General features: G+C 45.4%; 2 protein-coding genes across 2 annotated transcripts; both read right to left on the minus strand.

Annotated features, from left to right (window-relative positions):
- Positions 1 to 2,367: 2,367 nt before the first annotated feature.
- Positions 2,368 to 7,179, minus strand: ZAR1 (zygote arrest 1). Its single transcript, XM_045474136.1, has 4 exons — positions 6,012 to 7,179; positions 4,297 to 4,389; positions 3,921 to 3,995; positions 2,368 to 2,666 (listed from the first exon to the last, which is right to left on the minus strand). The coding sequence occupies exons 1-4, from the start codon at positions 6,963 to 6,965 to the stop codon at positions 2,523 to 2,525; spliced, it is 1,266 nt and encodes a 421-aa protein (XP_045330092.1). The 5' UTR covers positions 6,966 to 7,179; the 3' UTR covers positions 2,368 to 2,522.
- Positions 7,180 to 8,119: 940 nt separating this feature from the next.
- On the minus strand, positions 8,120 to 14,239 carry SLC10A4 (solute carrier family 10 member 4). Its single transcript, XM_045474138.1, has 3 exons — positions 13,076 to 14,239; positions 12,102 to 12,312; positions 8,120 to 8,894 (listed from the first exon to the last, which is right to left on the minus strand). The coding sequence occupies exons 1-3, from the start codon at positions 13,669 to 13,671 to the stop codon at positions 8,382 to 8,384; spliced, it is 1,320 nt and encodes a 439-aa protein (XP_045330094.1). The 5' UTR covers positions 13,672 to 14,239; the 3' UTR covers positions 8,120 to 8,381.
- Positions 14,240 to 21,777: the final 7,538 nt, after the last annotated feature.

The following is a 21,777-nucleotide window of genomic DNA, read 5'->3' on the forward strand; positions in this document are numbered from 1 at the left end:
TGTGTGTGTGTATATATATATATATACACGCACACTCACATTTTATAAATTTCCTTCGTACACAGTTTGATAGCACTTTCTAGTTGCTAGAATGTCATCACAACTTTTATAACAAAGATGTCTTTGTGCAGCATTGTTCAATGCCAGCTAAATCTAAGTAAAACCTACTTTGATCCTTGCTGTCCTCTCGACTGTAAAATACATTAGTTGCTCTGTTCGGAAAAATAATGATAAGCTACTTGATGTAACTACCCATATTGATAGCCTTAGGACTCACTGCAGGTGTATTTCTATTGTCCCCTCACTCATTCCACAAGTGTTTACTGAGTGCACTTGCACAAATAAGTTTCCCTGTCCCTACCCTCAACCAAACCAGTAGGAACGGGTGTTAGAACATCGCCCTCCCCCACACCTAGAGCTGTCATTCATCCACTGTACAGCTAGAGTGATTATTTCTTTTTAACAGACCTGTTAAGGGGCGCCTGGGTGGCTCAGTCGGTTGGGCGTCCGACTTCGGCTCAGGTCATGATCTCGCAGTCTGTGAGTTCGAGCCCCGCGTCGGGCTCTGTGCTGCCAGCTCAGAGCCTGGAGCCTGTTTCAGATTCTGTGTCTCCCTCTCTCTGACCCTCCCCCATTCATGCTCTCAGTCTCAAAAATAAATAAACATTAAAAAAAAAAATTTAACAGACCTGTTAAAAAGCTTTAATGGCTTTAAAACCTTCTAGTGAATTCTGAGGACAAAGACCAGTCCTCCTGAGCAAGGCCTAAAAAATCCCCCCAGTCTGGGCATACTGTCACTTGCCATCATGCTCATCCTTGTCCTCCACAGCCTTCTACCACTTTGGCTTCCTTCTGGTTTTCACTGCCACTGGGCCTTTGCACATGCTACCTTGGTCTGGAAAGTTTCTCCTTCCCCTCTTCAACTAATTGAACTCACCCAAACTTCAGGTCAGCCCAAGAGTCATTTTTCAGGCAAGTCTTCCCCTGACCTTCCTAAATATGATCCTCTATCACAGGCCTCTATCAATTGACCAAGTAGCCCTTTCCTATTAGGTGGCAGGAACTCCATGTTCTTTTTTTTTTTTTTTTTTCTTCCAATGCAGTAAATAATGGCCATCTATCCACTACACTGGAAGCTCCATAAGGGCAGAGGCCACATCCATGTTTTTGCAAAGTACAAGCCTGACCCAGGTGGTAGTTCCATACTTCAATTCCATAAGCAATCCCCAGGGTGCTTGTTAAAATGCCTCAGTCCCAGATAGTGATTCAGTAGGGATAGGGGCCTTGGACTGTGTTATCACAAGCACCTTCCTAAATCCATATGAATTCTGAGGGGACTTCCCATTGCTCTAAGGGTTCAAGAGACCTCAAACTCCATTTAGGTTCCTTATTCCTCACATTTGTCTACACCCAAGCATCCAAGATCTTAACAGACATAGCTAAGGTCATAAGGGGTAACTTAAATGGGATAAGAAAATTGGAAGGAAGGGGCATCTGGGTGGCACAGTTGGTTAAGCATGTGCTTTCGGCTCAGGTCATGAGCTTACAGTTTGTGAGTTCAAGCCCCACATTGGGCTTGCTGCTGTCAACACAGAGCCCGCTTCAGCTCCTCTGTCCCTCTCTCTCAACTTAAAGGAAAAAAAAAAAAAAAAATCGGAAAGAGGCATAATTAGTAACTGGTTCCAGTTATGTGGTTTCCATAACTATTAAGCCAACAACCCTCAGCTGATTTCATTACAAGTCCCTGAGGGCTCTAGACAAACTGCCATCCCCAAGCGGGAGAGCTCTGGGAGCAGGGCCTTAGTATTTTCTTGGGAGTCCTGTAGAAAGCCAGCAGTGCAGCTAGGATACAAATTCCTGTTAGTTTGCAGTTATACAAACTACAGGACAAGGACCTAGCCTAAGTAGTCGGTTAACTTGAAATCTAAGTACATTTAATAGGCTTATTTTTAAGTTACCATCGGAAGTCTTAAAGAAGCTGCCCATGGCCACCCTGTTCTGGTCCCCACCTGTACCCTATGTGAAATTGTGATCAACCAGTCCATGTGGTTCACAGCCTCCCTCCCCACTAGATGCCACCCACAGCTAGCCAGCCGCTCGGGGGGCAACCCAGAGTCAGAACCCTAACTCTCCTCATACACTAAGGCCTCACTCTAACTCCACCTCACCCAGAAAAACGACTTTAATGGTGACATGGCTGTTCATTCAATCAGCATCTTGCTTATAAGCTTCAGCCCTACAGACACACATAAGCAGGAAACCTGACAGCCTTGAGGCCCTCTAACAAAGTGACAGACCCAGACTGTTAGCATGAGCAGCTTTCAACTTAAAAAAAAAAAAAAAAAAAAATCTTCTGCAATTTATCAATTGTTTTGCAATACTTTTATTTGAAGGCTATGTCAAAAATACAGCCTTTCGTGAAGTATTTTGAGAAGGAGAGGCATAAGGAAGGAGCACGGAAAAAAGCTAACGTGTCTGCTTCACTAGCTCACGTTCAAGTTGGCCCATCCGTTTACATTCATTTAAATGATGTATTTGAAGCTGAAAGTGCTGTCACAGGATAGGCGTTTGCCCTTGCATCTCCCACACAAATCTTGACGGTGGGGCCTCTTAGGGTCAACGTGGCGGAGTTTTACAGGGCAGGAGCATCTAGTCTGTTTACAACTCTGAAAAACCAAAGTGAGAAGCACATACAGAAGATAAACCCATGGTCACTTCCTCAAACTTCAAAGTTTTTTTCTAGTCCACCCACTTACTGAACACGCTCTAAGCAAGGCCCTGTGCTAATCTTGTTCTGTCTGCACCCCTTCCAGCAAGGGGAGGATAAAGAATGGAGGGTGTTTAACCAGGTGGTCGTGGTCTCCTGTTGCATAGGATTCAGTTTGGACTTATGAACTTTTTGAAATACAGTTATCTAAAAGGAAAGCTCTTCCTGCACTTGAAGGGTGGAGAAGAAGCAAGCATGGGAGAGGAGTCGGACGAGGAAAGCTAAGGTGTGAGGCCAGGGATTAGGAGCAAGCTGTGGGTCAAGCCTGGCGGCTGGGAGAGGGAGGGGGCGGCTAGGGGCCGGAGGGGGCGGACCTTGCCCTCACCTCCACCTGCTGCAACTGACCCGAATCAGACACTGAAAGCAGTGCAGCAACCACGGAGGCGAGAGCGAGAGGTGAAGGGATCCATCCCACCTTAGAACCTGACCCTGCTCTGCCCCGATCGAAGGGGGTTGACACCATTTTCCCACACTTGGGCTCTCTCCCCCCACCGTAGCGTGTGAGGCTTCCAACATCCAACCTGATTGGAGTGCACGGATTAGGCTGTGTCAACGGACACATCAGGCTCCACTAGCTGTGTGCTAACAGGCAAGTTCAGTCACCTCTTAGATTATCTAAGCCCCTGAGCACAGTGTAGCTTACAGTTAATAGTAAACCAGCAATGTTACTAGTTAGCCCCAGAAAGCTGGGCAGCTTAGATTTACTTGAACAGAAGCCATCCTCCCTTTGCCAGCACTCAGGCAAGACAAACTTTAAAACCCATGCTTCTCCTAAATACCCTAACTTGGGTACGTGCTTCATAAAAAGCATTTGGGCTAAACAGACAACTTTCACCACCTCACGTTAGTAGAGGCGTATTCTATTTTTGATCTGCTTCCTCACGTTAGACTGACTGAGTACCAGGTAAGGCAGACCTTCTTCCATGTTGCAGGTGAGGTAATAGGCTCTAAGGAGATTAACATGACCGGAAGGAAACAAGACCCCAAGACCCCATTTCCCAGTTGAGTATTATTTCCATAATCTCCACCGAGAAGCAGTCAAAACCTAGGTCACTGGGAACCTAGCCTCTTTAAAGAAATACCTTCAAGAAACTACACCCAAACCCTCTACCAACTACCCAGTTCAGACACAAAATGTGAACATTCAATTTACTTGACACGTGATATCCTCCACTCGGTAAGGGTTATAAGACTTCTGACAAGTTCTGCAGAACTGCTTGAAGTAAACCTGTGATGAGAGAGGAAAACACTTAAAGCAAAACCCTCTCGACACTCAATGTCAAAAAGCTGCCAGTTCAGGGGCACCTGGGTGCCTCCATCGGTTAAGCGTCCGACTCGCTTTCAGCTCGGGTCATGATCTCCCTGTTTTGTGGGTTCAGGCCCTGTGTTGGGCTCTGTGCTGACAGCACGGAGCCTGCCTGGGATTCTTGGTCTCCCTCTCTCTCTGCCCCGCCCCCGCTCATGCTCTGTCTCAAACTTAAAAAAAAAAAAAAAAAAAAAAAAGCTGCCAGTTCCTTGATGTTTCTTACCTTGTTGGTGCCCTGCACACACCACACGTAGGCACTTTCCCATCGGATGTTGCAATCCTTGCAGTGATAGTAGCCATACTTCTGCTCTAAGAACTGAGCAAAAAGACAGCAGAGTTTAACCCACAGGATATCCAAATTAGCCTTTATTTCAGAAGCTGTGAAGGATCAGTTTGCTATTCAAAATTGGCAACCGCATTCCAGATCACGGAGGAAAGCAGGCTCAAGGTTTGAATTGGTCTCTCCAATGTAGTAATTGGGGGAGCTAATAGCTTAATCAAGCACAGAAGCAAGCATGAGCCTAAAAATGTATTCCAGATTAGCTTGGTTCATAAAGCAAACCGACTGGCAAGTTGCTAAGTAGGTATTTTCCCTCTGACATGCAAGGGAAAAGCCAAACATCTAGGCTTCTCTAAACCTGGAGATTCTTTAAATCTTTAAAGCTTTAAATTTAAATTCTTTAAAATCTTTAAATTCTTTAAATCTCTAAACCTACAGATTCTCTGTAGGATAAAGTCTAATTTTAGAACATACACATGTGAAAGTGGTTACGCTGAAGAAAAGGAGGAAGATTCTGTGTCCTAAGACACTTTAAAGATGTTCACCCAGAAGTCCATTCTCTGTGCTGCCCGTTCAATTTCCAAACAGTGCTAGGAATCTATTGTGGATAAGCCAGAATTCATATTTAACATGAACTAAAGTAGTACTGCCTTATTCTTAAGCTTCTCCTCTTCCCTCCCGGTGAGAAACAAATTATGAACAAGTGCTTGGAGTCAGACCTTTAAGTGCGCTCTGAAGGTCCTGCCAATTCTATCACAATTTCATAGGTGAGCAAACGCAGGCCCAGGACAGGAAGGACTGAAGATCACAGGTGGTTTACATTACACATAGCTTCTGTGGAGCTCCACTCACTCCTCCTCTCTTCCCCCGCCCCCAACAGCCCTGGGCCGACCCCAAAGGAGGCCTCCAGGCCTCTTCCTACCCCTGCCTTTCCACTTCCCAGGATTACCACTGCCCTCCGCACACGCCAGCTCTTTAGGGTTCAGTTGGCCCTCCAAACCTGCTGCGCTCAGGCCGCAATACACAACAGCCGAAGGCCCAAACGCTTTAGCAGTGTTGAGTTTCTGAATAAGGGTGCTTTCTAGGAGCAAGAAAAAAATCCCAAGGGAGACCATTCATAGCTCTAGCTCCCGGTGGAAGCTTGGAAGGTTCAGGCAAGAATCACGGGAGCGCTGACCAGGCAGGACCCCAGGAAATGACCGTTACGGCTTTTGCCATATTGCATTGAGATAGAGTAGGATCCTTGGGAATCGGTTCTCCCTGCCATCAAGTTCTCCTTCTGATCTGCTGGGTACCCCTCCTAGATCGTCCAAACGCGAAATCCACACTGGACCACGTGCCCACAGTCAGGGTTTTATACAGTAAATACGCTCAGAATAAGAGTGTTATCAGGGCGCCTCCCTCGCCAACCTGCGGAGCCCACGTTCCACAATCGCCAGCAACAACAATCAGGCCGCACTCCCTGAATTCTGCCGTTGGAGGGGCACCTGCTGCTGGGAGCGGCTGCGAAGAGCCACACAGGCTTGGCGTGCGCCTGAGAAAGCTGGCGCCTCCACGTGCGCGAGCAGCCACCCGGCGAGGGCAGCGACAGGATCCAGGAGGAGACCACACCCCCGGGGCCCTCCCGAGTCAGTTCCCTCCAGCCGCCTGAGCCTCACCTGGAAGCGCGGCCTCTCCTTGGCCTGCTCGGGGCCCCGCGGCGACGACCTCTGGCCCGCGGCGTCCCGGGCCTGCCCCACCGGCGAGGACTGCTCCGGACCCCTGGGCGCGCGGCGCGGGGCCGCCTCGTCACCCCGGGCCTCCCGCGGCTGCAGCCCGGCGCCCGGCGGCTCCCAGCTCTCCCGCACCGCGGCCTGGGCCGCGTCGTCGTCCCCCTCCTCCTCCTCGGACTGCGACCGTTGGGGCGCCTTCCTCGCCGACCCCTCTCCCTCCTCGGGGCCTCGGGGCCTCGGAGGCGGGGTCCTTCGCTCTCCCTCGGGCGCCCCGGGCCGCTGCTCCCCCGCCGCGCCGTCGGCCCCGTCCAGGAAGGTGGTGAGGCGGCGGGAGGCCACGGGCGAGTACACGGCGACGGTGCGCGGGAAGCGCACGGTCCGAGGGGCGCCGCTCGGGGGGCTGCCCTGCTCGGGGCCCCGGCGCGCCGACTGCGGGGACCCCGAGCCGCCCGCGCCCGCCGCGCCGTCGGTGCCGGGCCCGGCCGGGGGGCCGGAGTCGCGGACCCTGCGCAGCAGCGTGCGCCGCCCCAGCGAGCACTGCACCGAGGCGTCGCGGCGCGGGTTCACCTGCACCGCCACGTCCCGGCTGCTGGCCCTGCGGGGCCGCGGGCCGAGGTCCGGGCTCACCTGCGACAGGAGGGCCATGAGCTGCGCCCGCTGGTAGCTGTCGAAATACTCGGCGGCCGTCAGCTGCCCGCAGCCCGGGAAAGCCGGCAAGGCCGCCCCGGCAGAGGAGGACGACGAGGAGGAGGACGCGGGAGCGTAGCCCCCGCCCCGGTGCCGCCAGCCGCCCGCCTCGCCCTTGCCCTTGGCGGTGGGTGGGTAGGGGTACGGGTACGAGTAGGGGACGCACGCCGGGTACATGTAGCCGTCCAGCACCTCGTCCCCCGGGGCAGCCATAAGCGCAGCCCCGGCCGCTCCCGCAGACGCTCTGCCCTAAATAGGCTGCCGGCCGCCGGCCCCACCGCCTGTCTCCGCGCTGCGCGGCCATCCGCACCTTTCCCGCCGCCCGCTCGGGTCCCCGGGTCCGCGCCGAGGTGGCCTGTCCCTGACCTTCGCTGTGTAGAAATTTACCACGCCTGGAGGCCGGCACAAACACCCTGACATGATCTGGAAAGGTTGCTTTCTTTGCGATGCAAGAACTGATTGGTAAGTGAGCTTGCCCGAGGTGAGGAGGAGGCCAAGAGAGCGCAATCACCCCGATTAGCTGCGCCAGGTGGTCCCCATACCTTGATTGTTCCAGGTGTCCGTGTCTGGCTACTGAGCAAAAACGCAAAGGTTTGGGGAACTGCTTTGGGTCTGTTACCTAGGATCTCAGATTCTAGTTTAATGATCTCAGAACTGCTCTGAGAAGTCTACCCACTGAACGCTTTGGGCAGGTGCACAGGGAGAGCACTCAAGGCATCCACATCTGAGCTCATTGTTTTCTCTTCTCGACCCTGAAGCACGTCCTCTCCTCCCCTCCACTTCAAGCGGAGAGTCTATTGTTCTTCTCTGGGGTGGATCGTACTAGTTTTTCCTAAGCAAACCATCCCTCTAAAAGATTGATTTGGGGTGTGTTACATAAATGCAGAGACAAAATCAGTCCCCAGCTGAGAAGACAATACCTTGTTCCCTGGGGAAAAAAAAAAAAAAAAAAAAAAGATAGCTGTTCATTACTAATAGATATCAGATCAAGTAATCAAATGCATTAATGTATTTTTTTTTCTGATTTGATACAGGTTTGACAATAAAATACTGTATTTCATTGTTTAGTTGACCTGTTTGGGATTTTTTGAATACAGATCAAAATTCAACATTGTCAGGTATTTCTACATGGAGCAAGCACTTTTTTTTTTTTTTCTAACAACAATTACATTCAACTCAGTTATGGTTTACAAATTGCTTTACAAGTTATGTTTTACCAAAAAAAAAAAAAAAAACAAAAACAAAAAAAAAAAACTTGTTTTTACTACCATAAGAGTGCACCCAAATTCTGCATTTCCAAGACCCTGTTTTCTAAGAGTGTATCTATTTGAAACAGTCCTAGAAATTGGTAATGATAAAAACCAAAGAGCACATGAACATGTTCAGGCTTAATACTTTAGCAGTCCCCGGTGCAAGTTGTATTATGACATTGATGTGTAATTTGCGAAAGCGCTTGGTTAATACACCAATACAACCTTACAACAGGAAGAAGGTCATAACTGTTACATGTATGATAATGTGAACCATGTGTTATCCTTTATGTAAACCACATTCACTACCACAGACGAAAAACATCATAAATATGAAGTAACATTTCAGCAAGATAGAAACTCCTCTGTATCTCCGTGTTCAGAGAGAAGTCTGAGTGGTTTCCATCATAATTAAATTGTCAGCTTTCACTGTGCCATAGGAAGGGTCTGCCATTTCCTCTTCTTTTAGTTTCTTGTAAGAAATGTCTGTATCTTCATCTTCATCTAGAGGATCTCGCTTGTGTAATATCTCACTTCCATACACCTTATATATTAAAACAAAAATCCCTGCTTCTGCAGACTGGAAAAGGGCATACAGCAAAGGAAACATGTACATGCTTCCTATCAACTGCGGCCGAAAGGCCAGTTTTAGAATGGCGGTACAGAGCTGCACATTCTGACTCCCTGTTTCCAGGCACACGGTCCTCTTGCAGTTGGGTGGAAGACGGAAGAGAGTAGCTAAGCCGTAGCCTGAGGCATAGCCTGCCAAAGGCATGAAAATTGCTACCACGTAAACACTTGCGGGAATGCTCGCCAACAGTTCAGGTCCTAACATAGTGCCAGTCATTATGAAAAGGACCACCAGTGTCACTAGCAGAGACCACAGGGAGACCTAGTAATAGAAAATGACAAGCCATCAGAAACAAGATAGTCGGAAAGGAATTCAGGCAAGAGAATCCTCGGCTCTTGGGAGAGGAGACCCATCTAGCCTCACCTCACACACAAAATGGAGATCTTTGCCCTAAACAGTCTTTGACAAAGCACTTCTGAGGATGGATAGGTCACCTCATCAGGAGGAGTCCAGATCCTAGTTGGACAGTTCTGATTGTTTGGAGGCCTGTCCTTATGTCTAGTGACAATCTGTTTTAACAACTAGCCATCGTCTCGGATAGACCCTCAGGAGCAGCACAGACCAGACTTCTGTTTTAAAAAACAGGAAGAAAAGGCTACTCGTCTCCAGCAGATTGTCTCTAGACTTTCACATAACTCTGTGGTGGGAGTCCTGACTGTTCAGAACAGGTATTTAATTTGTGAATGTGCCTCTTCTAAACAGCAGTTAGAATAAAGCCTGATATACCAAGTATGGTCTGATGAACAGAGAGAGGAAAAGAAAAATTACCTTCCCTGAACAGGACCCCATGTTTTCCATAAGAGATATATCTCTGGTTGATCTCTGGTTTAATCCATGAGATAAAAAGCCACTAAAATGTATGAAACTTATAAAATAAATTTAAAAAAACGTTTATAAAGGAGCACCTGGGCGGCTCAGTCTGTTGAGAGTCCAACTCTTGATTTTGGCTCAGGTCATGATCCCAGGGTTGTGGGATCAAGTCCCACTTGAGTGTGGAGCCTGCTTGAGATTCTCTCTTTCCCTCTGCCCCTCTCCCCCACCATTGCACTTGCTCGCTCTCTTTCTCTCTCAAATAAATTTAAAAAATTGTTTTAAGTATGAAACTTAGTATGTGATATTTTCAAACTTGAAAATACTTTATATCTCAGAGAATTGATAGCAACACTGAAACAATCACCAACTCTTAGATTATGTAAGAGAAAAAAAAAAAAACAGAAGATGTGAGGAATTCTTTGCAATTCTGCAACACCCCTTTTTCATCTATTTACGAGAAACATCCCACCTATACATCTCTAATGATGTTTAGGAATTCTTATATATAATGGAGTTTAGATACAGTACAATTGACTGTATAGAACATTCTGTCATCTTGATGTCTGACTGATATAGTTCACTCATTCAAGTAAGACAAGCTGTGTAAATAGTAAGGTGGAAACCTAAAAATTCCTCTCTTCATTCTCCTTTAGATTAGTAGTTAGCTAGTTTTTTTTGTTTGTTTTTTTTTTTTTAAATGGGGTAGGAGGTGTTTGTGAGTGAAACTAGAGATCCAAAAGAACAGTTTAAGTGCTGATTCTGGTTCACTGGATATTTGAGGCAAAACCCCTTTGCAGTCTGTGGGACTGGTATATACTTTATAATCTTTAAAAAATTACTTAAAATGTATCTGGGCTGGTAAAAAGTCTACCATAGAGAGTGCTAAAATACTTATTATATAAGGTGCTCATGCTACAAAGGTACAATGGGCAGAAACCAAACTATTATAAATCAAAACTTTTTTAAAAAGTAATCTCTGCACCCAATGTGGGGCTCGAACTCACAACTCCAAGATCAAGAGTCTCATGTTCTACCAACTGAGCCAGCCAGGAACCCCTAAAACTTTTCTGATATTAAGTTTCAAAGTGTGTCCACATCAAAAGCTTTGACAGGAAATCTGATTCTTCATTGTGAAAATACTGGCACCAAAGTTTCTTCTGAACTATTTTAAATCATTTGGGTGAGCACTGACATTGAATGCTCATTTTAAAGTGTTTGCAAAAGTGTAAAAGTGTTATAAAACATACCTTATGAATGTTCTGGTTAAGGAGTAAGAATAGGTTCACCTTAAACTCAAAGTTACCCAATCTTATTGAATTGTCTATTATTTAAATATATTTATCTGTTTTTAGCATGGGAATAACTTATTTGATTGATTTTCCCTTAGAATTCCTAAGATCTTGTAGTATTAGCTTAATGATTCAGCTTAATAAGTTCTTAATGCATCTTAAGATTATCTATGGGTATATTATGTATAACATATAAAATATATGCATATTTACATGTACATATAAATTTATTACATTCAAAATATATATATTTATTACAGGGCACAATTTTACTCATGGCTGGCTATATTTGCATAAAAGAACCCATTATTTTTCATGTTAATAAAAGTTAGCTCCTTTGAATAATCAAATTTTGGATTAATTATTTAAAATTAATGTATTTAATATAAGTAAAACACAAAAGATTATGTCTTTAAATCTACATAACTGAAACATTGGGGAAACTCTTTTTCTCTTCACTTGGCTAAATGAATTTGTGCATTTACAGTAATTAGTTATGTGTTTCATTTGAGTGACTTCCTAAACTGAGAGTCCTACTCATGGTTTACTCTTATTTACTATTTTTGAGTTTTCAAAGAAAGCTTAGTTGACAAATATTTAAATTTTTTCTCCAGTCAACAATTAACAAAATCTCTACTGCTACAAAAGGTATCATTTTTTTAAAACAAAGCAACATTGGAAATATTGCACAAAATAATAGGAATCCTCATTCTTTCACTAGCCTTAGAAACCACATGCATTACCGCAATGGGGAAGGGAAAAGAAACACACAGATTTAATAACAGTACTATAATCTGCATTCTTTATCCAGGACCCAGTTTTATTTTGTGCCTTTTTAAAGTCAATATTTTGTGCATTGTATGATATTCCCTCAATGTGATTTTTAAATTACTTTTGGTCCTATTAGGGTCAACTTATTTTTAGAAAATTAATAAAACATTTTAAAGAAACCTTCTACACAATTTCTCAGAATTAGAGTTCCACTTTTTTAAAACATAGGAATGCATTTCTAAAACACTGCTCAAGTTCAATTCACATAATTTCACTTCACCTGTTTTGATTTTTAGTAACACCACGATTCGTTAGTGGACAATATGTTGCCACTTAATGGCACTCTCATCTCTCTCCCTCCTGATATGTTTCCTCCTGTGAATACTAATTGGTCACTTATGCTCTTTTTAATTAAGTTATGTTTTAATTAAAGCTATGAGTGTTTTGAAACTGCAAAAGGGAGAAGTTTTCTTTGTGGCACAAACTTTTTTTTTTTTTTTTTAAGTTTATCCATGCAAGTTTATCCCTCTTTCCCAAACTTCTTAGCATTTCAGCCAGGGGTCAGAGACCAAGGACTCTCTAAGAGTGACCTTACCTTCACAATGTAGTCCGCCACCCGGTTGTATTTGTATCGAATGAAGACCCCCAAGCCGATAGGGAGGAGAGTGCTGCAGAGGGTCAGGGTCACTGCCCCCAGAGGTAGTAATTGCACCAGAGGGGTGTCGATCCAAGCCCGGCTGTAGATCCACAGGCACAGGGGCATCAAGACTAGGGCCAGAAGCGTGGAGGAGATGGTCATGATGATGCTGCAGAAAGGGGAATGAACAGAATTCAGAATGGGCTCTGTGCCAACAGTCTCTCTTGCACATTGGATACAGGAGAAAGAAAGAGACTGCAAATCTGGAGTCTGAAGTCAGGGGTGAGAACCTGTTTCATCGGTGCCAAGAGAACAACACCCCTAAGCCCAACTGAAACATGAACCCCAGGATGGGGAGGTGGGGGGGGGGTCGGATCTCAGGACTGCTGCCCCTGGCTTTATAAAGCCTATAGAGCTGGCTACAGTCTGGTTGATTCTGAGGGCAAGAACATCTTTCTTTTTTTTCATCCTCCAAAGCACCCTGTTAGACGTGGTAAGGCTGCTGAACACGACTTGTTGGATGGAACTCAATTATATTGTCCTCTGTATGAGATCACTTTCTTTATCGGGGCCAATAGCCCTATTTTGCTTTTGCATTTCCGGAGAGTCCTAGCTTCAGGCTTCCCAGTTCCCTTTGTCTTCTAGAGGCCGAGGACCTTCGCTGACAGCCCAAACTGGAGAAGGATGGTCCGAGAGCTGTGCAGGAAACCCCAAGGCAGTCGGCAGCCCTGTCCCCGTCTAGGTTTCTCCCCCCACAGCACTACCTCTTCACGTCCGCCTTGGCTTCTAAAGCCCGGGCGTCAACCCCTCGCTGCACTGTCGTCTTCCCTCTCCCACGCCTCTCTCCAACCGCCTCTCCTTCCTCTCCGTCTGAAACCCGCGGCTAAGCGCGGCTGCTTGGCAGGAGAAGACGCCTAAGGACCAGCCCGTACCTGAGGTTCATGTCGCCGTCAACCAGCAGGGACATGAGGTTGGACAGATTCCCGCCGGGACAGCAGCCACACAGGAGCACCGCCACGGCGGCCACCTCGTTCAGCGAGAAGGCCAGGGCCAGCAGGAAGGCCAGCAGCGGCAGCAAGCCGAACTGGCAGAGCGCGGCCAGCAGCGCGCCCACGGGCCGGCGGACGTGCTCCCCGAAGTGGTTCACGTCCACCGTGCAGCCCAGGCCCAGCATGGTGATGCACAGGGCGGCTCCCACGAACACGTTCAGCCCGTGGTTCAGCGGCGTGTCCCAGAACGGGGTCTGGGGGTGCGCCCAGGAGTGGGGGAACAGGGACGGGCCCAGGCTGGCCGAGCCGCCCGCCGAGCTGCCTGCCGTCGGCTCTGGGGTGGGCGCGGGGCCGGGGCTGAAACCGACGCCGGGACTGGGCGCGAGGCTGAGCCCGGGGCTGGGGCCGGCGCTGGAGGCAGGGGAGACGGGCAGGTCGGGGCCGGCGCTCAGGCTGCTGGCATTGGGCGACAGCGTGTAGTTGTCCGGCTGCAGCGAGGACGGGGCGAAGAGCAGCGTCGCGTTGTCGGGGCCGTCCATGGCGCCGAGGCTGGCGGCCGCGGCTCCGCTGTTCCCCGGCCCCGCGCGCCTCTGCCCGCGTCCTGCGGTGCCACCTGCCCGCGTCCGCCTGTCCGTCGGTCCGCAGCCGCAGGCGAAGCTAGGTGCGGAGCTCGGGCTGCGCGCCGCTGACGTCTCCGCGGCGTCGGGTGCTGCGGGAGGTGGGGGGGGGGGGGGGTCCTCCGCTGGCGGCACTTAAAGCGCAGCCCCCCAGGGTGAACCCAATCGCCCGGCCCCGGCGCCTGGCAGGCCCCGCCCCGCCGCCGGGTCCCTCCTTTTAATCACCAGTAAGTGGTTCTGTTAGAGTGCAGCCAGGGGCGGAACAAAGAGCTGACAAAGGACAAGAAGAAAAACCGTGCCTGGCTGCCGATCAAGTTCTGTGATGGGCTCTGCCCATTTCATAATGAAATCTGGAGACACGCACACGCGCGCGCGCGCGCGCACACACACACACACACACACAGGAAGCTTATGAATGCATGCACATGAACTGTATACACTGTTCGAAGAGCCTGCGACCCTGAGCATCGAGAAGGGTCCCGGACTTGATGTGAGCGGTTCTCTGGTAGCAAGACACAATATCTGGCTTTCATTTACTGACAGGTTTTTTTTTTTTTTTTAATTCTTTAAAAAAATTTTTTTTAAAGTAATCTTTACGTAATTTGCTAACAGTTTTTAAATAAAATGCGTTCAGACTCAAAGTAGAAAGTAATAATACTGGGGGGTTGGCAAGTGCGTGTGCATTATTTCGCTGGATTGTCACAGCAGAGCCTTGAGAGATGCTGTTAACTCGTTCTTACACGTGAGGAATCTGAGGTGCAGGGAAGTCTCAGCCTCAGCAGCCAAACCCACAGGTAGTGTCTGGATGAATGTGCATCTGATATGTCCTTAACGAGGACCCTGGAGAGCTCTGCTAAGAAAAGGCTCTGTGGAAAAATGTGTTTGGGAGTTACTGGCAGCTGGGGAGAGGATATGTCCGTGGCCATAAATTTATGAAGTGTTATGAGCACAGCCCGGCATTGGGATTAAAGGACTAGAAAGAAATAAAGTGGTGGGATTCCCTGCCTCGGACAGGTTTATCCCCCAAACAAATCAGATTTAGAGTTCACAGGACTGTTGGCTCAGCAACTTTCAGTCACCAGAGGCATCTACAAGAGAGGGAGCTCGCAGCATACCAGGGAGGTGGAGCCATTTGAGAAGGCATCTATACCTGTCTGGAGACACCATAAAGCCAAAGCCAGGTGAGTTGCAAAAGCCAACAGGAGGATTTTCTAGATAGAAGTCTTAGCTCAGGGTTAGACTGCATGGGGCCAGGACCCCAGAGTGGATTCTTCCCCCTGGGAACTTGTCCCTCCCCACTTTTCTGACACCAGAGGAGACTGGGTGACTTCCATTTCCCAGTGGTGGACTGAGCCCACGTGTTTATCTTTTCTCCTCTCCAAATCTCATGAAAATGACAGAGAATATGGAAAAATAAGATTACATTCACAGCGTATTGCATTCTTAGTCACAAATAAACTATCTTTTTTCCATTAGACCTTAAATTCCATGAGGGCAGAGCTGCGCAAGCATTTAGGAAAGTAACGTACTGTCATACTTTCCTAAAACAGTAGAGCCAAGAAAACCATGCAGTGACATCTATTGAGCTCTGAAGGAAGTGGAGCATGACCAAAAATATTCTAGGTGTTCATTCAGGCTTATGTAAGCAAAACAAAGATACTCAGATATACAATGAGACACGTCACCCGAATACTTTCTTTAAGTAAGTATATCCAGGGGAGACCCGCAGAGAAACAGACAAAATAAGGAGGGGCCCCTGCTGAGCCTTCACATTCTTTAAACCACAGGATGAGATTAGCCAAGAACACAAACGGCAGAGGGCCAGCTGAAGCCTAACTGTAGACACCACCCCTGTTTTTGCCCCCTCCTTGTGTTAATGATATTAAAATCCACAATCAAATTCAATAAGCGGTAATTAGAGGCAGCCCAACTCATCCAACTAGCTCCCGTCTTGGTTTGGGGAGGGATATGGGAGGTGATTTATGCCATGGACAAAGAGCAAAAAGCAGAAAGGGACGGACCTGGCTTGTAAATCAGCAGGCTCACAGTAAATCTGCAGCTCTGGGGGCTTCTTGGGGCCTGCGGAGCGCTCATCTCTCCTCCTGATGTAGTTATTGTCAATGTAAAGAAACCCTCCCTCTTCTTTCTGATCTCCTTCACTGGAAGAAAACCCCAGGAGTAGAAAACAGAGCTCACAATCAGGTATGTTACTGGCGAGGGTCACTTAGCCTCTTCAATTACCTTTCTTTTACTCTTGCTGCCACCAAGGAGGGTCCGGCCCATCCAGAGGAGAGAGAATATATAGAAGGGCAAGACAACAACATAGCACCCGGAAAATATACAATGGGGGGCTGGGGAGGTGAGAAATACATTTAGAACTATGTTGCACACCGAACACCAAAAATAATTCCAAATAGATTAAAGAGTTAATAATGATAATGATAATAATGATGATGATACAACCAAATACTGGAGAAAAATTTTGGCTCATATTTATATCATCTTTGGATAAGGGAAGTCTTCCTAAGCCAAAAAGCAACAGAAGAAATCCTAATGGGAAGCTCACTAGATATGGCTACATAAACATTTTAAGCACAGCAGTAAAGACAGAAGGGAAAAAAGTTAAATGCAAATTACAAAATGAAAAAAATATTTGAAATATATAAAATCCAGAGCTAATTTTTAAAAAGTTTTAACGTTTATTTATTTTTGAGAGAGAGAGAGAGAGAGAGACAGAGAACAAGTGGGGGAGGAGGAGAGAGAAAAGGAGACACAGAATCTGAAGCAGGCTCCAGGCTCTGAGTTGTCAGCATAGAGCCAGACAGGATTGGGGGGCGGGGGCCCTCAAAACCACAAACCACAAGATCATGACCTGAGCCCAAGTAGGTCGCTCAACCAACTGAGCCACCCAGGCGCCCCATGAACTAATATTGTTAATTTACAAAATAGTTTCACAAATTAATGAAAACAAAGAACACAATAGGAAAAAGGCAAATGATACGAATAGACACACAAGATCACAGAAAGGAATGCTAATCACCATATACTTCTAAGAATATTCGCACTCACTAGTAACCAAAGAAATTAAAGAAATTAAATGCCATTTTTATTGGAAAATACTGAAATAAATACGATAGTGTTGTGGCAAAGATGCCGTTAACTGGACAGTCTCTCATCCTGCCAGGGGTATATCTTTTCAAGAAGGAAACTTGGTGAATAACAATTGCCCTAAGAATGTGTATTTCCTTTGATCCAGCTATTCTTTTTCTAGGTGTTCATTATAAGGAAACAGTAAGAAAAAATAATTAAAAAAATTTTTTTTTAACGTTTATTTATTTTTGAGACAGAGAGAGACAGAGCATGAATGGGGGAGGGTCAGAGAGAGGGAGACACAGAATCGGAAGCAGGCTCCAGGCTCTGAGCGGTCAGCACAGAGCCCGACGCGGGGCTCGAACCCACGGACCGCGAGATCATGACCTGAGCCGAAGTTGGACGCTTAACCGACTGAGCCACCCAGGCGCCCCGAAAAAATAATTTTTTAATGAAAGCTACATTGAGTGTGTATTATATACAATCTTCTAAGCCTTTGCATGGACCATCTCCTTTAACCCTTAGGATAGGCTTAATGGGGTTAGAAATTTGGCAAGTTATCGCCTCCTAGGGAGAGAGCCAGGAGTGGAACCCAAGCTTTTGGATCCCAAAGTCTGTCTCCTAAGCCTGTTGCAGTGTGGTTAAATCAATGAATACACTAATACAGGAGACTGCTATGCAGACACAAAGTACCATGTTTATAATCAGAGTTCTTAATCTGGAGTCCATACATGAATCTAAGAACCTCTTGAAATGATGAACTTTTCTGTATATGTACTTTTTTTTCCCTGAAAAACGAGTCCATGAATTTTCCCAGGTTTCTAAAAGAGTCCAAGATCTATTTAGAGAAATAATAAGAATAAGGGAGAAGTTCCTGTGATAAAATCTTAAGTGATAAAACAAGCTATAAACACACACACATACACTTATATTCTAGTAAATATATTGAATATATATAAATTTAGAGGGAATTTCTCCAATGTATAGTATATCTGAGTGATAGGATTAAAAGTGATTTTTCGGGGTGCCTGGGTGGCTCAGTCAGTTAAGCATCAGACTGGCTCAGATCATGATCTCACAGGTCGTGAGTTGAAGCCCCATGTTAGGCTCTGTGTTGACAGCTCAGAACCTGGAGCCTGCTTTGGATTCTCCCTCTCTCTCTGCCCCTCCCCTGCGTGCACTCTGTCTGTCTCTCTCTCTTTTTCAAAAATAAAGATTTTTAAAATTAAAAAAAAAACAAAAGTGATTTTTAGGGATGCCTGGGTGGTTCAGTCAGTTAAGCATCCTACTCTTGATCTTGGCTCAGGTCATGGTCTCAAGGTTCATGGGATGGAGCCCTACGTGGGGCTCTGCAGTGACAGCACAGAGCCTGCGTGGGATTCTCTCTATCCCTCTCTCTCTGCCCTTTACCCTCTCCCCCCATGCTCTCTCTCAAAGTAAATAAACATTTAAAAGTGATTTTTAGTTTTTTCTCTATATTTTATGGTGTTTCTGAATTTCTGCCATAATAGTATTTTATAATGAGAAAAGTAGCAATATTATTTTTAAAATATAAAACCCAGAGGAAAAATAAATTCCACAAATGTCAAGGGCTAAGTCACTTTAATCAATCCACAGAGAAAATAAAGGTTGATAGAGAAAAATGGGCAAAAGACAGACAATATACAATAAAAAAGTGTATGCTCTTTATTAAATGGAAAAAGTTGCACTTCTCTAGTCGTTAACTAAACACAAAATATGAAACTTAAAACAAAACCGACAAATTCTCAAAGTCAACAACATCTAATGCTGGAAATGCCATGGAAAAAGCACTCAAACACCTTTGACGGTGGTGAGGTATTTGATACAGCTTCTGGGCAAAGCAATTTGATAATACAACGCTGCTTCTGGAAATTTTTTAAAATTAGAATTATTTCAGCTGATGTGCCAGAAACCCTAACTCACATTGGTTTAAGGCCAGAAAGGGCATTTATTGACTCATGAAAATGAAAAATCTCCAGCTGTGGCTGGCTCCCAAGTTAAAATGAGGACTCCGTCCCTCTCCATTTCTCAGCTCTCCTTTCCTCTACTGGTATCTTCATTTTCATGTATACTTTCTCCGTAGGGAGGTTCAACAACTCCCCATACAGTTTTTGGCAAATAGAGCGTTCCTATGAAATCTTTCGTAAGCTGGAATGGTATAAAGGGAAGAAGCCATTACCATTCATCTATGCAGGAAAGTTTCTGAGCATTCCTAGACCCCCCGAATCGACTCTCTTATGTTTTTCTGATAACTTAAAACACATCTTGCTGACGGATGAACGTAATAAATGGAGATAAAACAGAGATGCTCACAGACACAGTTCAAAGCTGTGGAGGCTTGCTGCTGAGATGCTAAGTGTAGTTCTTGGGGGGAAAGAGCTTGGCGAGGCTGCTCTCACTGCTGGGGGAGAGCTGCCTCCATCACAGCTCATTGCAAAACAAACTCTGAATGCTATTTTCCTCTTTCTCCTTTTATCGTTTTAGCATAAAAGGGAAAATTCTCTTCAGATTTCTTTTCAAACAGGTGCTAACGTAGGTCTTTCATAAAAGTGAAGTGGCCATGTGCGAACTTCTGAAAAGCCAGGGATACCTGTATATCTTACCAATTTAAACCCCCCATGGAAAGAGAAAGCCTGCGTCCCAGTAATTCCCAGAACAGTCTTGGGACGAATTTGGTCCGTGACTTTCCCCCAGCCCATCCTGCTTGTTCTGATAACGCATCAGATCTCAGTCATCTTGTAAGAGAATCATCTTGTGCTGTTCGATCATGTGATTCAATTGTACACTTCCTAGTCACTACCAAAAAGCCATCAGGAGAGATTTGATTTAATCCGATTCTCCTTCTCATGTTATCTCAGAGACTGCTCCAGAGAAGCCCTCGGCTTTCCACATACCTCTTCAGTGCTTTGCTTTACACAGAAAGATTGTTCTCTTTTTTTTTTTCTGCTGATCGTCTGTTCTTCAACCAGTTGCATCCTTGTTTTTATCTCTCCTTTAACTTTCCCGTCACTGCCAACTAACCTGAAAAGTGAGAGGTCTGTTGCTTTCTTGAAGTGCTAACATTTCAACATGTTTTCGATGCATGGAAGACTGTAGTGAGGACATCACGTAGCCATCATTGAATGGCATAAAGCTTGTATCAGGAGACATTTGTCATCTGATAAACTGAGAAGGAGAAAACAGTATCTACAAAGCTCTAGCAGGATATTAAACTGAGAATTTATTTGATCCAAACATGAAAAAAAAAAAAAATCTCCAGTGATGTTTTTCAAGATTCCCAACTGAAAAATTACCTCTTGTTAAGTTACCAGACCATACACTAAATAGGAAAAATGAGATTTTTTTTAAAAAAGAAGTTTTATTAAAATTAGACTCCACTAATTGGTTTGGATTTGGGGTTTTTTTAAATAATTTTCATCATCCCATACAAAGTAGATAAATCATTAACATTTTTTAATTTAAGAAATGTTATTTCGAAGCACTCATTTTTATTTTTTTAAATGTTAACTTATTTTTGATAGAGGGAGAGAGAGAGAGACAGAGACAGAGCGCAAGCAGGGGAGGGGCAGAGAGAGAGGGAGACACAGAATCCAAAGCTGGCTCCAGGCTCTGAGCCGTCAGCACAGAGCCTGATGCGGGGCTGGAACCCACAAACTGTGAAATCAAGACCTAAGCCAAAGTTGGATGCTCAACTGACTGAGCCACCCAGATGCCCCTAAACACTCTTTAAAGGTGAGTTTCTCTTGGAATAATTTAAAACCTGTTGTCCATTACAGAAGAAGCTTGCTCACCCATTTAACCTTAGTCAGTAATGATATGTGTTGGAGAATAGTAATGAGTTCTGGGTTCATGTGATCCTAAGACAAGACTGTGGTTTGTTAATAATTTTATATTTCATATTTTTTTTCTTACTTTCAATATTGAATTAGTCTTCCCATTCAATAGATATGAGCATGATTTCCCATGGCTGCTGCTTACCAGTGTCTGTCATTGCTATCCATTGCCCTACTTCGTCTAGAATATTGGTTGGGAGGTAGTAGATAAAGTCACTGCTTTTCCCCCATCATTTCTGTAAAATTGTGCTGAAAGGACTTTATGGGGGCTGGAAAAATGGGAATTGAAAGTTGGTACTAATGATTTTCATCATACTTGCTTAGACTCTCTCTCTTTCTCTCTCTCTCTTTAAGTAGGCTGATGCCTGGCACAGAGCCCAAGGTGGGGCTTGAACTCACCACCCCGAGATTAAGAGCTGAACTGAGATCAAGAGTCAGTCACGTAACCAACTGAGCCTTTCAGGTGCCCCAGACTCTCTCTTAACTAATCAAATATTAGTTTTAACTAATCTTAACTAATCTAGTTTTAACTAATTTAACTAATTTCCCTAGATTTTAACTGATTTAACTAAATTTTAACTAATCTAGTTTTAACTAGTCTTAACTAATCAATAACTGACTTTCCTCCAAAATCTGGTATTTTAGAATACATATGATACATACAGGTATGTATACAAAGTACGCATATATATATATAGTTTCTTCTATTTCTCTAGACCTTTCAGAGTTGGCTGTGATTAATAGACATGGATCCCTAAAATTTCAGAGTTCTTTTCATAATATTGTGTTATAACAACTCGATTCAAACACCGTATTAATCTCCCAGTGTTTTGCTAGACAGGAGAATGATAGAGGTTGACATAAGGTACGTTTCATGTTCTCAAGGACTTTGCAGCTCCTTGAGAACAAAAGCATACAGCTAAGGGTACAAATGCAAGGCACATTGTGACGAACTTTATATATTCAGGTTCACATGAGATGAGAAAGATCAATTCTGGCTGTGGAGTCTAAGTCTAACTAATCAATGAGTACTGGACTTTCAACATGTAAAGCAAGGCCAAGGACATTCTAGGGAAGGAGACCA

Source organism: Leopardus geoffroyi, chromosome B1, assembly GCF_018350155.1.
Source record: "Leopardus geoffroyi isolate Oge1 chromosome B1, O.geoffroyi_Oge1_pat1.0, whole genome shotgun sequence".
Classification (NCBI taxonomy): domain Eukaryota; kingdom Metazoa; phylum Chordata; class Mammalia; order Carnivora; family Felidae; genus Leopardus; species Leopardus geoffroyi.

Bases quoted from the DNA above. Each gene is read 5' to 3' on its own strand.
- ZAR1 (XM_045474136.1), bottom strand. From the start codon at position 6,965: ATGGCTGCCCCGGGGGACGAGGTGCTGGACGGCTACATGTACCCGGCG. The intron at 3,996-4,296 runs GTAAGAAACATC...CTCTCATCACAG, and splicing joins GTGTGCAGGGCACCAACAAG to GTTTACTTCAAGCAGTTCTG. The intron at 2,667-3,920 runs GTAAATTGAATG...TTGGTTTTTCAG, and splicing joins TGGAGGATATCACGTGTCAA to AGTTGTAAACAGACTAGATG.
- SLC10A4 (XM_045474138.1), bottom strand. From the start codon at position 13,671: ATGGACGGCCCCGACAACGCGACGCTGCTCTTCGCCCCGTCCTCGCTG. The intron at 12,313-13,075 runs GTACGGGCTGGT...CCCTTTCTGCAG, and splicing joins GACGGCGACATGAACCTCAG to CATCATCATGACCATCTCCT. The intron at 8,895-12,101 runs GTAAGGTCACTC...TTCTATTACTAG, and splicing joins TGGCGGACTACATTGTGAAG to GTCTCCCTGTGGTCTCTGCT.